We start from the raw sequence: 21,119 nt of genomic DNA on the forward strand, positions 1-21,119 counted from the left end.
TGGTGAAACAATGATACAGTAATCTATCGATTGTAATACCATAGTACCCTGCTGCTGAATGATTTCCATATTCAAATATTTATATATAATATAAGTTATATATTTATTTTATTCCAAAGAATACCATAGTACATGTTCAAAAATCACGTCACATCTTCTGTCGTGTTGTCGCTAGAGGGCGCATGCGTGTCGTCTCGAGGTATGTGTGTGTGTGTGTGTGTGTGTGTGTGTGTGTGTGTGTTTGGGGGTGTCGTTGATCTCACACACAGGAGGTAAACGCCATCACGTGACCGCACAGTGCAGTTGGCGTTGGTGAGTTTTCACAGCATGGCGGAAGGAGTAGTTGTCCGGATGGATTGTTACTCACCTTTTAATTCATGTCTTCTGTCTTGACGGGAGGATTTTTGCCTTTCAAAACGCATTTCTTCACACTTAAAACAACTTAAGCGCATTCTCACTACGATGGCAGACCGCGGTGTGGATTTGGCAGTTCTACCGAAAGAGGTTAGAGAGCAGTTGGCGGAGTTGGAGCTCGAGCTGTCTGAAGGTAAGAGATGGAGTTATCACCTTAACATTAATAATGTTTAATAATATGAACCTACTATTTAAATCCCATGGTCGTATGGCGCTAAAACAGTCACATATATACTCTCAAGCAGACAGTGTCTACTGCTTTGTGTTGGTGTTTGAAGGTCCTCTGTTTCCCCTCAGAGAATTTTTTGAAAGAGGCTGTGTTTCAAAAACTTGCGAGCTGTCTACCTAGACAGAATGTCTGGATGCCTAAAATGCCGTTTCTAACGCATCTGATGCCCAGACATGCTGTCTGGGTAGACAGCTCGATGGGTTTCTAGACACCGCCGGAGTGTGTTGGAAGAAATTATGATTTTCCACCATCAAATATGCTTTTAATCTCGTGTAAATGAAAGACCCGAACTAGAAGAACATTGTTGCTGAATCCGGCCGTTTGTTTCACCTCGAGACTGAGACTATTGTTTGTTCAGTGATCTAGACCTCAAAGAAAAGAGAGCCCTTGACAGTTTAGCTAGACACAATACCGTAGTACAGAGACTGTCACTAAGGCAGATCGAGTTCATGTGGTTTTGGATGTTGACTGATTGTATGTTACGATCGCTGTTCTTCTCAAAGCCCTTTGTTTTCACATTGGAGACGTTTTTAAAGGGGCATCACTTTTTGCTACACGAGTGTGTCTGTTCTTTAAAGCAAAAATCAGTGACAGCATTGGTCTATTTCTTGATGTCCTGTTACCACACAGACACGCCTTCTCTGTAGACACTTCCTCTCACCTTTTACTCAGTGTTATAAAATGGTGATTATCCAATCCAACCATAGTTTATCTTGTAGACTAGCCTATATTTGATGTGAAGATGCATTTTTCCACTACACTATGGGTTATACAGACCCTTTACAGACGCTTAGTCAACTCATTATTTAAAAAAGCCAAGGACTACATTATCACACAATATATATTTCTTATCAGTTACTACTTTAGTTCATTAAGATTTATACTTGAGTTCATTCAGTTATATTGGCTAGATTATAAATAGTTCTACATATCTCTATCACAAATCTCCTACAGTAGGCTACCTTTCAGCCAGACATTAAAATCGTTTCATGCACAGCTAGCCTTGGATTATCACTTACTTAATATCTTTGAGACAATACATAGCACCATATTGTATATAAAGGGTTAGTTCACCCAAAAATGAAAAATCTGAAAAATTTCGTTCATCTTTGGAACACAAATTAAGATATTTTTTATTAAATCTGAGAGCTGGATCACTCATCCATAGGCTTTTATGGGATCGAAACTTGCCGGCCCAGAAAGTTAGAAAATACAATGTTTAAAATAGTCCAAGTGACTACAGTGGCTCAACCATAAGTTTAATACTTTCGTGCAAAAAAAAAAAAAAAACGACTTTATTCACCTCTGACGTGAGCGCTTCTGTGTTGTACATCACACGCATCACACACATGACCAGCGTCGGCCAATAGTGAGCCTGCGTGCTGACGTACAACACAGAAGCGCTGCGCTGTTACACTACGTGAACTCACTCAGAGGCCCATACTGAAGAAAATTAATAGTAGAATAAAGTCGTTATTTATTTATTTTTTTTGCACAAAAAGTATTCTCGTCGCTTCTCGTCACCCTTTAAAGAGGCCTTTTAGTGATGCTAAATGTTTAGCTGTGTTACCAATATGATATTAATCATATTATTAATATTCTTTTCTTTTTTTACAATATTATTTGTTTAATAATAATAACAATAATATAAAATGATAGTAAAAATAGTGTTTTATCAGAAATATCAGCCATTTATGTCTGTTCGCAGGGTTTAGAAGTTCATTCAATGTTCATCACAGCTATGGTGTTTCATGCACCGTCATGCATCTTCAAGCATCTTCTCACCGTCGTGTCATCCGTCTGTGAAAGACGGTGCCGTTCTACTCATTCACTCAGTCAGAGAGCACTATGTGGGGGAGATGTGTCAGTTTTCAGCTTAGTAATAGTGTTACACAACTGGACGTGTGTGGGCCACAGTCTCAAACAACTTGTTGATGTGTGCAGCTCCAGGCTGCTTATCAAGAAAACCAGCCATAGACACTGTAACCGGAGTAACACAACATTTTATGACCGTATGATGAAATACTATAAATTATGGACATATAATTACTGATGACCATTGAGCCAAGTTTTTTTTTCTTTTTTCATCCAGCCACACTATAAAATATCTGCTGAGTGCAAAAGAATGTAATGGATTATTTTACCCCAAAATGAAGGTTTACTCAACAAGTCATACGAATGCAAGTCAATTTTTTTGTGTGAACTATCTTTTAAACCACTGTTTTGCATGTGATCTAGAGGTCTGTGACTTTTGAGAGTGTGTGAAAATAACATGAAAGCTCTTACTACTGTGTGTTTAGTTTAAGGGTTTTAGTGCCCTTGGGGCAGGTGAGTGATCTGGAGTGTTTGGTCAATTGGAGGGCGGTTGCAGGCTCACCCCCTCACCCCCTCCTCCCATAGGAGCAGCTGCCAGTTACGGCTGTCGCCTCCCCGGACGGTCACCTCCCCACTAGCGCGTCACACTCCTGTCCTTGCTCTCCTCTGCTTGCGCCATCCCTTTCTCTCTCTTTCTTCTGGGGCTGACTAGTTCTTGCAGATATGACTCAAATGAATCACCACTCCCTGACCAATCAAAATACACTTTAATTCAGCACAAGCACTTTAATCATCTTATTTATACCAGTCAGATAAGTTGTATGTCGATATTTGATTGTGTGTGTTAATTTTTACATTCAAATTACTTTTTCCAATATGTACTCACTTAAAGGGATAGGCCTAGGCCTAGTTTACCCAAAAATGCAAAATTTTGTCATCTCTCATATCATCTCATGCTATTCCAAACCCATGAGACTTTCATTCATCTTTGAAACACAAATGAAGATATTTTTAATGAAATCTGAAAGTCTATTCATCAAACTCTCACGGTTCATAAAGAGATCTTAAAAGAAATCCAGACAAATTATGCTTGAGCTTACGTTTTACCAAATACGTTTGCTGATCAATGTTTATATGTGAATAAAAGGCTTAGTTAAATCTGGTCATCATATAAAGTGTTCGTTTGTCTTCAGAAGAGGTGAGCTTGATTCATAAAATTGATTTATTTTATAATCTCTTTAGTCTTTATGAATGCTTTGAAGTGTCATGAGTGAATAGACTTTTAGTGGAGGGACAGAAATCTCGCAGAAAAGTCTTTTGGGTTTGGAATGACATGAGGTCGTTGAGACGATGACTATTTTTATTTTCGGGTGAACCCTTTCAAGTTAATCTTTTAAAATTAGAATAATTTAACACCTTTAATCTTCAGGAACTTTTAACATTAATGCGCATTGTTCATACTGTACATTGTAATATTGTGATGCCTAAATTTAATTGTAGCATTTAAAAAGATATATTTTAAGTTTTTTTTGTGTGTTTTTCTTCGGAATGAATGTAGACAAAATTGTCACAACTGGCCATTTTTTGGTTATCAGCCATAACGTGAAAATAAATAACGACTTATCACTATAGAGTGGTGCAGGTATGACATCACTTTGTAGGCCAATAGCGCGAAAGCGTGTTAGTGTTTTAGCACTTCCGGTTTCATCATCCCGAAGTAAATTTTGGTTAAAAGGCTTTAAGGCCTGTGGTCAACACAAGCTCAAAACACTTTAACGTTTTATTCTACGACATAAAATATATCAGTATGACTATGACCCCACTTGTGAATTTTAATTTTATTTAATTTTATTTTTATAAGCTGTTATGTGTCTTGAAAAAGGCGGTTTCAAACCAGTGGCTAAATGGTACTACAGAGGCAGTCGTGGACATTAAACGTCATCACGGAAGCTTAGTGATGGCGACGTTGAATTCGTGGGACCGTGGTGTAGTTCTTTTATAGCCTATTTATAGCTTTTTACTTCTGGCGACTACATTTAGGCTTCAAAATTCATAAAAGTTGTGTTCATCTGTGATAATTGTCTTGATGGACAAAACGTGTAAGTTTCATAAACTTTTGTTGATCACAGACCTTGTTTTTAGCGATAATCCAAAAGCCTATGGGAAAATCCTTTTGGGTTTTTATCGAGGGAACCAATGTGATGCTAATTGCCGGTTGGTCTACTACTTGACGTCGTACCTGCACCACTATTGGCCAGAATTGCAGTATCTCTTATCTGCTAGTTGTTTGTTCAGGGACTAGTTGACTATTATGACCTGTTCTGTTCCTAAAACCCATTTCCCCTCCACCACTTGAAACTAGGGCTGCAACGACACGTCGACGTAATCGATTATGTAAATTAGTCGATTTGCATGGAGTATGTCGTTTCGTCGCTGCGGTTGAGGATTCCAATTTCGATTCTGCTTATCGATTCCAATTCTTTTTGATTCCTAATTTCGATTCCAATAAGGTATAAAAAACAACATAGATATCATTCACATTTAGTCCTATTGCAAAACATTTATTTGTAGCTGAATATCATGAACAAAAATCATCAGGCTAGAACACTTATCGTTCCCCAATGATCGCGGCTCCCGGGCATGCTGAAAATCAGCCATTATTACAAAACTAAACTATCGAGCCCGATCTAAAGTGTGGGAATTTTTTAAACTGAGACCGAATAAAATGGTGCTCTGCACGTCTGTAAAACTGAAATGGCATAGGCCTACCACAGCAGCAACTTCTATGCAGGAGCATCTAATGAAAACATCCAGTGGCTCTCTTTCCACTTCTTATTAGAACCACTTGTACACTAACAAGCAGCTATAAATGTTTAAATCTATTAATTCAACAGATTGGCTTATTATCTGACATCCAAATGGAAATATCCACCAGCAATCTCTAGCATGAATCTCATGAATGTCTGGACAAATCCTGGAAAGCTCATGGAAAAGTTCTGAAAATGCACTGGTCCGAAACTGCGGAAAACCTGCTTTCTGATTTGCTGAAAAGGTGTTTATGCTGTTGTCATGTCTTGCCTTTAATTCTGGATCCATGTGTGGTTTCCACAAGGGCACATGTTGACCTTGGAGGGTAGACATATTTCCCATTGCCATGCTCTGCTGGGGCTTTTTACAGTGGAAAAAAGTCTTTCCAAATGATCTCCAACATAATGACCCAATTCTGCAGGATTGTAGTGATCAGAGTAACAATAAGCACCATTGAGCTGATCTGGACTATGGTGGTTCTGATCTGAACTGGCATTTGAGGCTTTCAACTGAAACCTTTGTGTCCCAAATGAGCAGACGAGATATGGACACAGTCTGGGAGAGAGAGAGAAAGAGAGAGAGAGTATTTGTGTGTGTGTTTGTGCATGTGTGTGTGCTTGCATCCACTCTATGGCTTCCTCACCAAACAAGGCATCTCCTCAACATCTGTGATAATAGATATAAACAAAAATTAACACCTTGATAATCTCTGTTATCCGAGTGAGACCCTAATTATAATTCTTCTGTCTATAGTTGTACACCTTGTAATAAACCAATGCTGTCATCTGTGAGTCATGTGAAGGTGTTGCAGGAAGTCGAGTGCAGCCTGAATCTGCTCTTGAGTGTGTGCCACTCTTTGTCTATCCGGCTTAACGCGGAATTGAACTCGAACAATAAAAAATCATTCAAGCTCCTGGTGACGTTGTTCAGAAGATCCTTAGCACTGTAATCTCTTCTAAATAGCTTATTGTTCTTTTAAAGAACAAAGGAAATTATCCTGCTATGCAACCCCGCGTTCTGAGCAGCGTGGACGGCTCCCATTCCATGCCATCTTATTAAATTACTTCAGTTACTTTAGGGGGAGTTCTTTTAAGATGCAGGGTTGTTAGAGGCCTCTGTGGACGGCTGTGATGTGGAGCTAATGTGTGCAGTTTGTAAGTATTGATTGCTGTTCTAAAGAGGGTTGAGTTCAGGCTGTCAGCAGTGTGGAGACTCAATGTTTTACTGCTGCCATCCTGATGGAGGGGTGCATGTTATTGCCAGAGCCTTCCTATCTAGGGCACTGAATGACCGAACATGGACTGAACCCTGTTCATTTGTGCTCTGAGTCATTCTCTCTTTCTCTCTCTCTCTCTCTCGGTTAAGCTGTCCTCTGACCATTAAGGGAAGCCACAGACATCTATTTTTGCAATTAAGTTGTTCCCCTTTTTCTTCTGTTGTTTTGTGTATCTTATTAAATTGTTCCAAGCGAGACTGGGAAATGTTGTTTCCTGCTGATCACGAAAAACAGTCGTCACGTTTGAGTAAAAACAAAACATTTTCATAACAATTAAGTGCTATTATTCTGTCAATTCTCAGTTATCTACTTCAAGTGTGGTGAAAATATGTATTTTTATTTATAATTTAATGTAATCATATATTTGTATTTTATATAAAGGGTAGCCTACAATTTATAGTTGGTTTTGTCTCACCTTTAATGTATGCTTTATTTTAAAATAAAACACAAAATAATGTTAACAAAAGAAAATTATGAAAATAATGATGTAAAAAATCTTGTTGCACTACAGATAGGCCTAATTTCCTTTATGCAAATGTTATTTCTTTTCTTTTGACTTTGGGGTTGGAATTTGACTCAGAAATGAGAGTCACTCTGAAGTTGAGTGAATTCATTTAAGCTCTTCATTTAAAACATTAAGACATGATTTTCCGTAATGCTGCTTTGAAACGTCATGGCTTGTAAAAAGTACTATACAAATAAAAATGACTTGACAATATGGTCATTAGACTATAGGCAGTTTTTGTGTGGTTGAGACTATTTGCGTGCGTATATACCCTGACCACATGAGTAGACCGTCACACAGTTCCTCTTTTCTGTAAAGGACCCTTTGTTACACATTCTGTGGAGGAAAGGTTTGTCACAGGCTACTTGTTACGTAAACAAATTCTTAGCTTACTAAATTTGGCCAAACTTAAGTCTATGTGAATTTCATTTTATTTTATAGCAAAATACCAAACCAAGTTTCATTTATTTGCTATAAAGATCAAGCAAAACAAGTTTTTAAACTATAAAACAATACATACACATATACAGTTCACATGAAGGTAAAAAAGTGTTGGACACTTTTGAACGTTTTGGACACATTTGCTTACAGATTCCATTTGTTTTGATATTTCATATCGAATGCAGACAATTTGTGTGGCTTAAGTGTCCAAAAGTGTCCAAGCGCCTTTTTGGGGCCACTGTATGTGACCAAGTGCTACCAAGGTTTGCTTGCTTGTCAAACTTAACCTCCAATCTGTCCGCAAGTACGACCTCACGGGAATCAAACACAAAGTGCTTTCTTCGTGGGAGCATCGTATTTATACAGAGTGCTAAGCATAGACAGATGGGACATGATCAGATGTCTAGGCTTCACACAGATTCCCTTTCCCTCAAACAAAAGCCCGGAGCCTCTTCTCCTGGTACTGGGCCCACTGGGTCTGCTCCCTCAGCGTGGGTTTTATAAGGAATCGGTCCAGGCTGCCCTTGGCTGTGAATGGTTAATGTTACATCGCTGTTGTCTTACAGGGTGCTGAGCCTGAATTATTAACATGCCTTCATTAAATACCATGAGGCTTTGCTTGTATCTCCCTTTACTAGCACTATGTGAAGTTGAACCAGGGTGTGTACGGGGGAAGTGCTGTCACATATTCCGTAAGTGAAAGTTAGTGTTGTGGTATGACGGAGCTATGCGCTGCCAAGGGAACACTCATAACTCGCAACACAATGTGCCATCCATGAACAGGATGTGGTCTCCTTATAGGAATGATATCTCATCCTTTCCTTAGTTGTTTGAAATAAGAATTGGCACACAAGCTTGACATGTTATGTCATGGTACTCATGAAGGTAATGTAAGGTCAGTAAAATTATTTATTTATTTATTTATTTATTTGGAGAGAAATACATTTATTCAGCAAGGATGCATTAAATTGGTCAATTTAGTGTGAAGACATTTTTATAATGTTACAAAAAACTCTGTAGTATTCTACTTCAAATAAATGCAATTCTTTTGAATTTTCTATTGATTAAAGAATCCAAATGATCAGTTTCCCCAAAAATATTAAGCAGCAAGGATGATTTCTGAAGGATGATGTGACACTGAAGACTGGAGTAATGATGCTGAAAAATTAGATTTTTGATCAAATAAACGCAGTCCTAAGCATATGAGCATAAGAGTTCTTTCAAAAACAGTAAAAAATCTCATGGACCCCAAACTTTTGATTGGTAGTGTATTCCTCAGAATTCTGCAATTTTCCTACAAAATCAGTGTAAAAACATCTACAGAGGTCTGTATATTACCACACACTTTTTCAGCAACGTGTCAGTGAGTCACACATTGAATCAATGCCATTGGTCTCTATAAAGTGAAGCATCAGCTTCAGAGTTACCCATGCAACGCAATGCTGGTCAGCTGAGCCTTGAAAAGTGGAGCTCAAAGTTAAAAATAATTAACACCTTGTTTCATTACATCTATCTTTTTTTATCAGCGTTTTTGAACGTGTTTATTGAATGAACAGTTCAAAGGCCCCTTGAAATCAAAGTTGAAGTTTTTTAGCTTTTAGTAGGAATATGTTAAGCTTAAGGTTATGAGTAAGCTGGTATTTTCCAAACCAATGACAAAATTCGCATTTAGGAGATATAAGCATTCAAAACTTCCCACACTTCCGCTAAAATGGATCCCGGATTTTAAATTCTATACAATTTGGCAGCCTTTTATTTCCTTTGTAGAAGGCACGGCAGCTACCAACATGTCTATGTAACCCAATTGTGTGTGCAATGCATGTGTATATGTATATAGGTGTCTTTTTATTTTATTTTATTTAGATATTTGAATTCTATATGTATGAATCTGCAGACTCATATCTGAGTATGTCTGGATGTATGGAAATTTGTTGGGGTCCAGTACATGTGGGTGGGGGGCATTGGGGAGATGTTTGGTTTGTTTGTATTCACAGGAACTAGACTTGACTATTTCATGTGAGTATTGTATATCTTTTGTTTGTTATTTTTGAAAATAAAAGAGACCTTGATCAAAAAAAAAAATGGATCCTGGATTTTTATGACGTCAGCGCGGACTTCAGCTTCTCATCACATCTTCTGTCCAATCAAATGCTCTCTAGAATCTAAAGCGTCCCGCTCCTTCCGCTATAAATACCACCTGGCCAAAGCGATCATCGTTGACACACGCAATATTGGAGCAATATGGGTTTCTGTCAGGCCACTTATTGTCCCGACCACTTTTTGAAACATCTTGCAGCACGGATGTACATAATACTAATAATACTAATAAATAAAATATCTCAAATTAACTAGCAGGGCATTCATTTTGTTAATTTGTCAAATAAGAGGCGTTCTAGCGCTGAAATGTGTTGTTTTTAAAATCAAGGTGCTGAGCTCGTTGCTGCTGATATCAGTTGCATGGATACAGTGTTCTCTTGTGGCTCGCGCACAGTCTTCACTCGGACATGCTCTTCAATCTATCGCCGTTGCGGAGACTCTCTATTCGTTCCGCTGAAATCACAAAACAAAGTGCACACAAACGTGTCCCTGATTGATGTACAACCACTGATTAACATATTCGGTTTTGATGTGAAAAAAACCCGATACGAGTGCGGATTAGAACCCCAAACCTCTGACACGCTTGGCAAAAGTTCTGCCACTAGCCAATGAAAGCACACAACGTGATTATGCGGATTTATTCACATGAAAATTCTCGGCACTAACAATATATATTAGTAAATCTCATTAAATGGCGAATTAAACCCAATGTTCTATCGAAATTTATTTCTGGCCATCGTAATGTTATTTTTTCCGAAATTTTTTATTGTAAACATATATTGTACCTATATCTTAGCATTCTATAGCAACCTCCTTTCCCCCACACCCCACACACTTGTCCCACCCACTTTTTAAAACAAAATTACGTGTGTTCGGTGGCTTTGAGTTTTATTCCGTTTTTAATTCCCTACTGTACATTGGACTAGGAATGAAATGGCTAGAATTTATTCACACCTCTACTATTGAATCCAATGTATCATCAGCGCTCTGATTCGACTCCATGGTGCTGTAAAGTAAGACTTGCAGTCTGTGAGGTAAACTAAATGCTATTTGAAAAGGGGGAGGGGCCATTCAATATGTCCCGCCTTAGCTTCCTGTTTCAGTGGAAATGACGTCAATGCATTTACAAAGCTGCGCGTTCCAAGGCACTTCAGTGGACCTTTAATGACTCACTCAAAGACAGTCCGTTGCCGTAACAATGTAACGGCGCACTGAGTGACAGCCTTTCAATGCGCAGACGCTGTGTAGTTTCCGTTACATTGGTTACTGAAAATGTCCTCGTTTTTGTGCATGCTGACCACATCGTAACACTTATTTATATAGCAACAAATAAATATAAATAAATTAAAATAAATAAATGGCGATAATACCACTCAAAATTACTACACTTGAAATTCCTTCACCGCGACAGCCCTAAAAATAGCTCCTTTTTGGGCTAGAAAGCAGCAAAGTCCTAAGTGGACCCATGTCTATATATTTAGCAAGTCATCAGCTGATACTGCCAAAGAAGTACATTTTGGATTATTTTAAATTTGTCAAAAATTTACGGACAAATTCTCCATTCCTCAGTCTGCTGCTGTTTCCAAACCTCAGCCTTGTTTACAGCTTTTATTCAAAGCACCCGGGACACTCCTGTTTTTGTATCCCTCCAGCATGAGCTTTCCTCCAGGGAAAAGCGTTTCACACGCATTCAGACTGTGAGAACCTGTTTTCCCTGCATTTGTCCTGTTGTTTGCTTGATTTGCACACATGCTCTGCACTCTTTCCACGAGTAAAAACACCTTGAATGAAGCCCTTACATTTCAGGAAAGGGGAAATGTACCCTCAAAATTTAGACAAGCACTGGATTAACCTGAGTTTTGTGCTCTTGATACCTGACATTTAAGGTGCAGTGGTTGTTTTGCTGCTGTTGCTCAACCACACTATTGTCTTGAAGGCCCAGAGTTAGTGTGAACTGGCTGACAAGTGCTGACAGATCCCTCCTGAAGTCCCAAGTCACGTTTCCTGACTTCAGGTTTCAGTCAGGGCTTCTTCTAATGAAATGGCAGTTTTCGAATGTTTGTTTGACTTAAGATTGATCTGACTGTCATGATATAGCTGAAGTGGAGGTTTTGGGTCAAAACTTGGTAGATCTCAGACCTGTTCCTGTTCCTAAACCTGTTCCTCTCAGATATTTGCGTGACTTTTATGACTGGCTTGTGGAAGTTATTGTCTAATATGTTATAAAAACACAGCATAGTTCTGTTTAGTGGTTGACCAAATGTGCCGCCCAGATTCCAGGGCTTTTTTAAACTAAAATTGTAAGTCAGATTGCTTGCCATGCACCACTAATGAATTTCTATGTTACAGAAGACACAATTTGAAGCTAGAAAATGTGCATTATTCATTGACGAGGCTGTTGATTGATGTAATTTCGGTGAATTGGCCCAGTGGGTTTGGTTATATGATACCATTAAGCTCAAAATGACTAATTATTGGCTGATTAATCAGTCAGTCTATCTCTAGTTTTATTGTTCTGTCAGCATATGACCCGGTCGAGTTTGAGTCATAACATTCACGTTCCCGCTCGTTGTGTTTCTTGTCTTGTCTACTTGTGCTCAAGTTGTTGTGAACATAATTAAACCCATGAGAAATGAAGAACAGATTTAAGGAACAGTCTACTCCAATAAAATAACATCTCTCATGTTTTAACAAAAGTTCAACTCTAATCCTCTCTCCCAGATCTTCCTCCCCTCCCTCGTTTCTGTCTGTTCGCCATGCTTCATTGTGCTGGAGTCAGGCCTGCTGAATCAGATTATGAGCACTCGATTGTTGGTGGAGGGTGTCGCAACTGTTAAGTATTTTAACAGCAGCTCTTCACGGTCTAATTTTAAATCCAAGAGTGACCTCATAAACCACAGAAGGACTCGCAAGAGGGCCAAAACTTAGTCAATGTCATTAGCAATGTCCATGTATTACTATTGATCTAGGGATGAAAACGAATACCGGTTTCACAATAAACCACGATAAAATGTCCTGACGGTTAGTATTATAGTTTAAAATTGAATTATCATTAAAACCGTGTAGCCGGAGCTACTTCTTTCTGTTTATGTCTATGATGAGTCACGGAGGTACTTGGCTACTCCATAGTAGTACGACCCTTATCAGTCGAAAATAGTCAGAATAAGACTTATTATAGGTGTACTGTAGTGATTCAGGATGAGACAAAAACACGGTTTGGAAAATGGAATCATGATGTACTCGCTTTTTATAAATTTTGTACATTTTGAACAAAAAAGTTACATACTGCAGCTTTAATGTTTATGCTTAAAAGAAGTACATAGAGCTGCTAATTTTACTTGTTTGTTGATTTTCGAATATTAAACGTGTTGAAACGTTTTCAGTGTGTGTGTGTGTATCAGTTCTTTTTGAACATTTTCATCTCATTTTAACAAAACCGTAATAATATTTATAATCGTGATAATTTTGGTCACTATAATCGTGATATGCAAAGGCATGTGTGAGTCTCTACAGTTGAGTCTTCTAAGATTACAGTAGAACAAAAGCTGGAGTTTTTTTAGAGGTGTGGTTGCACAGATCCCTGAGCTCTGTCAGCAGTTGATATGTCTTGGCACTTTGCCTCGCCATAAAGCTGTCAAACGTCAAGGTTGTTCTCCATATGCTCTAATTTGTTGTAAACCCCATTAAATCTGATGACAGAAATCGATTCCCGAAAAACAAAAACAAGGTGGGCTGACCAGCCAATCAACTGTTTTTCATTTGCTCTTTCTCATTTCCTGGAAGATACTTCCCATGTATGTGTCCCAGACTATCTTATGGCTCATCTAGTTGTTTGTGTGTCAAATTGCTCATCCACTTGTCTATAGTTTCCACCTAAAAGTGAGTGAGGTTCGAGGAGATGTGATGTCACAACATGGCAAGAAATGAATGAGGATCTAGCATGTGCTTCTTTCGCAACGAAAGTCCCTTCCTCCCACTCTTCTGCCGGCAGACACACCCTGTTGCTCAGGGGACTTGTTCCATGTTTCCAATGCGTTGGATGGAGACCAGGACGCGTCAGAGCTTGGCAGCTGAACCAATCCCATGCCGTCTTTTGATGGACTCTGATATAATGATCAGCCAACCTTTGCATGTATCACTGTGTATTTTACAGCGGTCTGAGTAAACATATCCTGAAAGCAGGGCTTTCCCCTCCTAGTCATGTTTAATCAGCTATTTTCTTACAGGGCCGGCCTCAATGATGATGTCACAGTTTTCCAAGTAAACAGTATGGAGTGAGCAATGCCTCTCTTGGGAAGCCTAAAATCCAGTCTCTTCCCTCTACAGTTAAAGATTCGTTCAAGAGAAGAGAGGCTTGAGAAATAACTTTAAGGCATCACTATTTCAGAAAGTGGAATTAAAATATACAGTTTATTTTCTTATTTTTTAATCTCTGCTGTTTACAGACTATGCCCCAGCTGAACATTGAACCCAAATATGTACTCTAGCACAGTGGTTCTCAAACTTTTTACACCAAGTACCACCTCAGAAAATATTTGGCTCTCCAAGTACCACCAGACCATAATGACCAATATGAATACAGTAGCGTAGTAGGCCTAACTATTCGCTACAGTTATGCACAGCTCAAAAATGAGGCAGCTTAATTTCTAATAAGAATATTTATTATTGTCAGCCACTTTAAACATTGTAAAAACACAGTTTGAACATTAACACTGCACTGTGCTGCTTACATACAGGTAAATAAAAAAATTAAATAATGATTCAATTCAAATGTATTGCACCTAAAAGTGAAATAAAAACTAGCCTACTGTACTTAAAATATTAATTAAAAAAACACGGGCTGTGTATTCATATTTAACCCTTTTAAACGTACATTTAAAATATTCTGGCTGACCCGTGAGTTTTTCAAGGTCATTATTTAGAACTGATCACTTTATTGTTTCCATGGTGACGCGTCATTGCTTGTCACGTGACACACCGCAGTTTTATTTCATTTTTTTATTCACAAATTTGTTAGCTATGGCATGAAATATTTGATATTCCGATTGTCAAATATAATAATAATTCGTTACGTTTTTCTGAGACCTCAAAGCGCTTTACATATGGAAAGGGGGAATTTCCTCAACCACCACCAATGTGCAGCATCCACTTGGATGATGCGACGGCAGCCATATTGCGCCAGAACGCCCACCACTTAGTCAAGTATATGCAAGTGGAAGTGTTATGTTGTTTAAGCACCTTTATAACGACCGCGTTAGTTGAGCTATATATGCGCTGTCATGTTAGTTTGTGCTACTGAGAGAATCGGATCTGTTGGATTTACAGCACGTGAATTCATCCACTTCTCCCGAAATACATGAAAGTAAGTGGCCGGTGAACTGGGAGAAGAATAGAGTTAACTTTAAAGTTACTTACACAATGTGTAACTTACACAATCTGATATGAATAAAACGTGTCGTCTAATTATAATGGAAATTATTATTATTTCCGCTTCCATAGACATCAGTGTGTATTTTACAAATTCTAAATGTATTGTTTTTTTTAGTACTTATGTGAAATTTAAATGTCTGAAACCTAAAATAAACATTATGTGGTTAAAACACTGAATAATTGTGATATTTGACAGCGCCTGAGTGGCGCGCGTCTAATAGGTTCTACTCACAACGGTGTAATCGTATCGTACGCTCCAGGGACCAGCCAAGACTGATGACAATAAAAGATCACACCGGTTTGATCTTACGTGCGAAATTCAGTGATTCCTCTGCGTACCACACTTTGAGAACCACTGCTCTAGCATACTTCAGCAAGTTTTTGTTAATTATTATTATTATTATTATTATTGTATGCATAGTTATGCCTTTAACCGATTAATCGGTCGGCCGATCAATCGGCCGATTTTTTGCATTTTTTAACATAATCGGCATCGGCCAATATCCAGTATATCAAGCCGATTATTAGGCGGGCGCATCTGTGGGCAGCCTAGTGTTGTTGTTGTTGTGGAACACGTGTTCGACGCACGCTGCGCCTAGAGTCATTCTCCAGCAGAGTGAGCAGACCTCATCCAGTGCCTAAGGAAGGAGCTAAGTTCCTTGGAGAAAACTCCTTTATATTTAATTAAAACCTTTTGATATGTTACTGCCAGCTACGAGAAAAAAATATGAACAGGCGACATGACGTTCGGCTACTTTGGATATTGATAGCGTAGTTGAGGTTGCATTAGCACAGCAGAAGGGTTGCTATCATGTCACAATAAGTAAGCAAGAATTTTGCAATTACAGACAGAGAATCTGAGACTTTTATTTGTTCTGTTTTGTGTGTCTTATATTTTAGAGGGTTACTCAATGCAGAGAAATAAGTAATAAAAAAAGTGACTAACGCACTATAGGTTAGTGAAGGACTGGCTTTGCTTTGCTAGCGTCATCATCGCTAGGGTTGGGTAGCTACAGACAGACCCGGTGCTAATACGGCACTGGTGCCTTAACGACCGTTATTTACCGGACCGAATATCAGTGCGGATTTCTGTGCTTCATTTCGGTGCTACTGTTATGCCTGTGCTTCTCTTGGATGCTCTGAAAACGGACGTTAGAAACATGACGCTAGTCAGCAGCTAACTTTCATACCGTTAGCTTGTAGCTGGATTAAACACGGTTAAAATGCTGGCCAAACAGTGTAATGTGTGACTGTATTTCACTGTAGACTAGGGGTGGAACGGTACATGTATTCGTATTGAACTGAAACGGTACGGGCGTCACGGTTCAGTGTATAAATTAACACGGAGAATACATGGTATAAAAATAAATAAAACTCGCGTGCAAAATGAATTCATGTAATGCGGAACGTACTGTTAGATACGCGGGTTCTTTGGGGACACCTAATCTGTAGCTCCGCTTTAGCTCTGAAGCAGACTGCGATGTAACGATGGCAATGCTGGAATATGGTGTGTGTGAGAGAGGAAGAGGGAGAGGGGCGCGATCGAAAAGCGCGCGCGTGTGTGTGTGTGTGTGTGTGTGTGTGTGTGTGTGTGTGTGGCGCGGATGCGATCAAACAGTGGAAACATAAAAACATACTCAGTAATTTTGTTTATAGCCTAGCCTACAAGACATCATTCAAACTGCAAAGTGTTTAAATTACTGTTAATTAAAATTTTAAGGAATTTTTTTTTATTAATCTGAAATGTAGCAAATTAATTCATTCAGGTACAATTACCAAACATATCTCAAGGTCTTTTTGTCTTTTGTACAAGTGCAGATTGGTCAAGTGTTCAATAAATGTTTTTGTTGAGAAATCTTGTCTATCTTAAGTAATTATTTGTGTTACATTTTATCTTTCAAATAGAGGTTAAAAACAAGCACCTAATCGGCCCAAATAAATCGGCTGGATTAATCGGCCATCGGCCCACCCGGATTTCAAAAGATCGGTATCGGCATCGGCCTGAAAAAAACCATATCGGTCGACCTCTATTTAACATACTCTATGTCTGGGGTTTTCAACTTTCACAGACTCGAGGACAAAAAGTTTCTCAGTAACATTTTATAATGACAGGGATTGTATGATATATCGGGACTAACATAATATATAAAATAATAATAATACATCTATGCAATATACACTATATTATATATATTATATATATTTAAAAGGGACCCATTATACCCTTTTCATAAGATGTAATAAAAGTCTCTGGTGTCCCCAGAATGTGTCTGTAACAGATCATTTATTATAGCTTGCCAAATTTGCCCCTATTTGAGTGTGAGCAAAAACATGCTGTTTTTGTGTCCCTTTAAATGCAAATGACCTGCTGCTCCCCGTCCCCTTTCCAGAAGAGGATGGAGCATTTACAGTTTGTGTTTCGGATACTCACGTTGGTACCGGTACTGCCCATACTACACATTGGGACACTGATGACTCTATTTCCGGCAGCATAACACTGTCCTCATTGTACAGCATCACTACTCATGTTTATGAACAACAGCAAAGCTGATATCTTTCTGACATTACTTGTAATGTTATTTAAAGTAGCCTACATTATGATAAATACTTTGCTTGTTATATACCTGGAACATTTTAAGCCGTAAATAAATGATTCATGTTAGCCAGAATATATTTATTACCTGTCTAGCGGTGTATGTTTATGCTGAAATAAAGTCAAATAATGGTTTGTATTTATAAAAGCATCTTTCACGTGAGTTGGCTCACGTGATTTGTTTGGCACTTCAGAACTTCTGTTAAAGGAACATGGTGAGGATCGATGCACCCTGGTTTTCACAGTGCATTGTGGGACTTTTTAGGGAGCAAATGTTTCAGTGCCCTGGAAGGATTCTGCTATTGAAACAGCCCTTAAAATGGCCGACTCCCTGATCTGACTACTGAACTAGGGAGCCGATTGAGACGCACCCAATGCTAATAAGTCAGATCGTCACCAGCGGGGCTTCCTCCTCCTCTTACCGCTTGTTTGGAGAGACTGTTTATGATTTATGAGGATTATAAAAAAGGAGTGGGTGGATTTTTACTATTATAGGCTGGTTGTTTGCATGCTGTGGACACACATCTTATAAAAGTGAATTTTGTCTAATAGGTCCCCTTTAATATATAATAATATAAATTAGGATAGAGATAGGGCTGTATTTAACCCTTTAAGAGCATTATATTTAAGAACGCTTCAATTAAAGGGACTTTCTTCTCATCTATTCAACATTCTCATCAATCGAGTTATCTATATATTATGCTGTATCTTATGTTGTAATGCCTATAAATTCAGTTAAGCATCAGTGTTTATCTGACTTTTTTTTTATAATTAATTTTTTTATCAGTTATCAGACATAAATTTAATTAATGCTATTAACAAACATTATTAACTTCTATTGTGCTTAATCGATGCATGATTCTGAGCTTGCATAGCTAGAAGCATTTGTCTTCATGAACTTGCATAGAATAAGTTTTGGGCCATAAATGTTGGTAATGCAAAATAATAATAATAATTGGATTTTAAATTTCTAGTAATGTATTAGCTGATGATAAAATGGCTTTTGATTGACACTATTAAAATACCTGTTTTGATTAGAAATTGCCTGAACAGAGAAGAGGAACATGTGCCCATCACCAGCTCCTGCTGTTTGTTTTTATGTGTGTGTGAGAGGTGGTTTTCCCACAGCTCTGGTTGACTTTAACTGGCCTGTGTTGAATGTGTTGCCCAACTGTAGTTCTGACCCACTGGATGGGATTGTCTCTGAATCTGTGATCAGATATCGCAGAATCTATGACTCTGTGATACCGTGTTGATTCCACAGTCTGTCACGCCAGACATGTCTCGAAAACAAAGCCCTCCACACATCCAGTTGCGACATCAAACCTCCCTTTTCCATTTAAAGATCTAGATTTCATACATGCACAGACACATTGTGGGTGTCATACATGAATAAAAAGTAGTAACTTGTCTGTTCATTAAGCACTTCTCTTTTCTTAGCATCAATGTGTACAGTATCAGCAAATTGGATCAGGTCTAGCTGCAGGGCAGAGGAGTGTTCTGAATTTGTGGATGTACTTGAAAGCAACCGCTCTTGTAAGTCAGAATCACAAGTTTTCCCATGACATTGCCGGCCCTCTACTAGAGTATTTTCATGGTCACAGAGGTCACTGAAGCCTTTTTATGACCCTTAGAGTCTGACCTTTAAATGACTCCTGTCAATCCTGGATGAACCGGACACTGTTTCAAGCCTAGTGAGCTGCCTCATTCAGACGGCTCTAAGGCTAAGAAGACAGCATCATGTCAACCCCTTAAGTCGCTGATTTGAAATTTTTCACAGGCAAATAGCACTCCTCATTCAAAGTGCACTCAGAAGTGATTTTAATTTAATTAGTGATTAATTAGTAATTAGGTGATAATCTAATAAGTGTTAAAGGAGAACTCCGGTCAATTTTAACATTGAGCTCATTTTTTTGTACATTTGGAGTGCTGTCAGTACAGAGAACAACGACTAAAATCGGTGTTGCCTACACCGAGTTATCCTCTTTTTAAAATTTGCACCCTGTTGACTTCAATGGGGCGAGTTTTAAACCTGCTTTTAGGCTCTTAACATCCTTGATGTGTCATTACAAGTGCACAGGTCATGTGAGTGATTCCTTCGGAGTGAACGCGGGTGAATCTGACTGCAGTAGATGTGAAAGATATTAATAAAAATTATGTTTATTCAGCCAGCGCACATACCTGTATTTACATCCTGTTTTCGGTCGAAGTCCACAGTAGTCGATTGTCGAGTTCACGCGCGTGATCATAGGTACTAAACCTATGCGCGTGAACTCGACAATCGATTACTGTGGACTCCGACCGAAAACAGGATGTGAATACAGGTATGTGCGCTGGCTGAATAAACATCATTTTTTATATATTTCTTTCACATCTACTGCAGTCAGATTCACCCGCGTTCACTCCGAAGGAATCACTCACATGACCTGTGCACTTGTAATGACACATCAAGGATGTTAAGAGCCTAAAAGCAGGTTTAAAACTTGCCCCTTTAATATACATGATGGAAGACACTAATTTATTTTATCTTTTTATTTATTTTTTCTTCTTCACTGAGCTTGTTGCAGTCTTCTGTGAGGGATGTTGCTTTAGAATTTTACCAAAACAATGTTTCTTAGGAGGTAGCAGCACAATTAAGTTGCCTACCTTACTGCTGGGCATCTTATTAGGTTTTAAAATGGAGCAATAAACTCCTTACAGTCCCATTACAGCTTCTGTATGAAATGAATCATCCATCACGCATGGAGATCATATGATGAATGTAGCATTGTTTACTTGTTTTTTCTTGTCAGTGTAGTAATGTATTATTACTGTTGTGAAAGTGTTTTGGGGAACTGATGTGGGACTGAGTAAGTTTGGCAGAAGTTAAAGCACTTATAGAGGTTTCATGGAGGAATCTGGTCTGGTCTCATATGAATGCTGTGGTTTGGGGAACGGGCTGATGTTTTTGTCATGGAGACCAGGGGAATTTATGGAAGAGAGAATCGTGCTGACCCTCGGCAGTTTAGCTCCAGTTCAGGCTTGTCCGTTTCTCTCACGGCCCCACAACAGAGCCGCCCCCCTTGGGGTCTGTGTTCATTTGCATTAAAGAGACTGTAACCCGCACATGCACGAACAAGTACGCACGCACACATGTTCTCAAAGTCTCCCAAAGCCGCACCCTCGCATGGCCTGTTCATTAGTCGCTTTGGGGAAGCTTACCAAGGTGTAGTGTCCTGATTTAGCCAGCTAAATGAGGCCGAAGCCCCATTGGGAAGTGTCTGTAATAGACTTAAACACTGACACACATAATTTTTTTTAACTGGATGTGCTGCAATGCAGCTGATGTATAGATGGATGGATGGATAGATAGATGGATGGATAGATAGATGGATGATCGAATTCAATACATTTTTTATTTAATTTCAGTTTAGTATGAAAATGTTTCAGCTTAATCATGAAAATGTATTCAGTTTAAAGTTTTTCCAGGTGTTACTTTGTATTTTCATTTCATTTAATACTTTTTTTTTTT

The 21,119-nt window shown here is 38.6% G+C and overlaps 1 protein-coding gene across 1 annotated transcript in view; it reads left to right on the plus strand.

Moving 5' to 3' along the window:
* The first annotated feature begins 285 nt into the window (after positions 1-285).
* dip2ba (disco-interacting protein 2 homolog Ba) overlaps positions 286-21,119 on the plus strand; it is a 55,658-nt gene continuing 34,824 nt past the window's right edge. Inside the window, exon 1 of the mRNA XM_084427522.1 lies at positions 286-547. Within this exon, the coding sequence (XP_084283648.1) occupies positions 463-547 (85 nt within the window). The 5' untranslated portion in view covers positions 286-462. The remainder of the gene's footprint in view (positions 548-21,119) is intronic.

Source organism: Rutilus rutilus, assembly GCF_951802725.1.
Source record: "Rutilus rutilus genome assembly, chromosome: 13".
In the NCBI taxonomy this organism is placed as follows: domain Eukaryota; kingdom Metazoa; phylum Chordata; class Actinopteri; order Cypriniformes; family Leuciscidae; genus Rutilus; species Rutilus rutilus.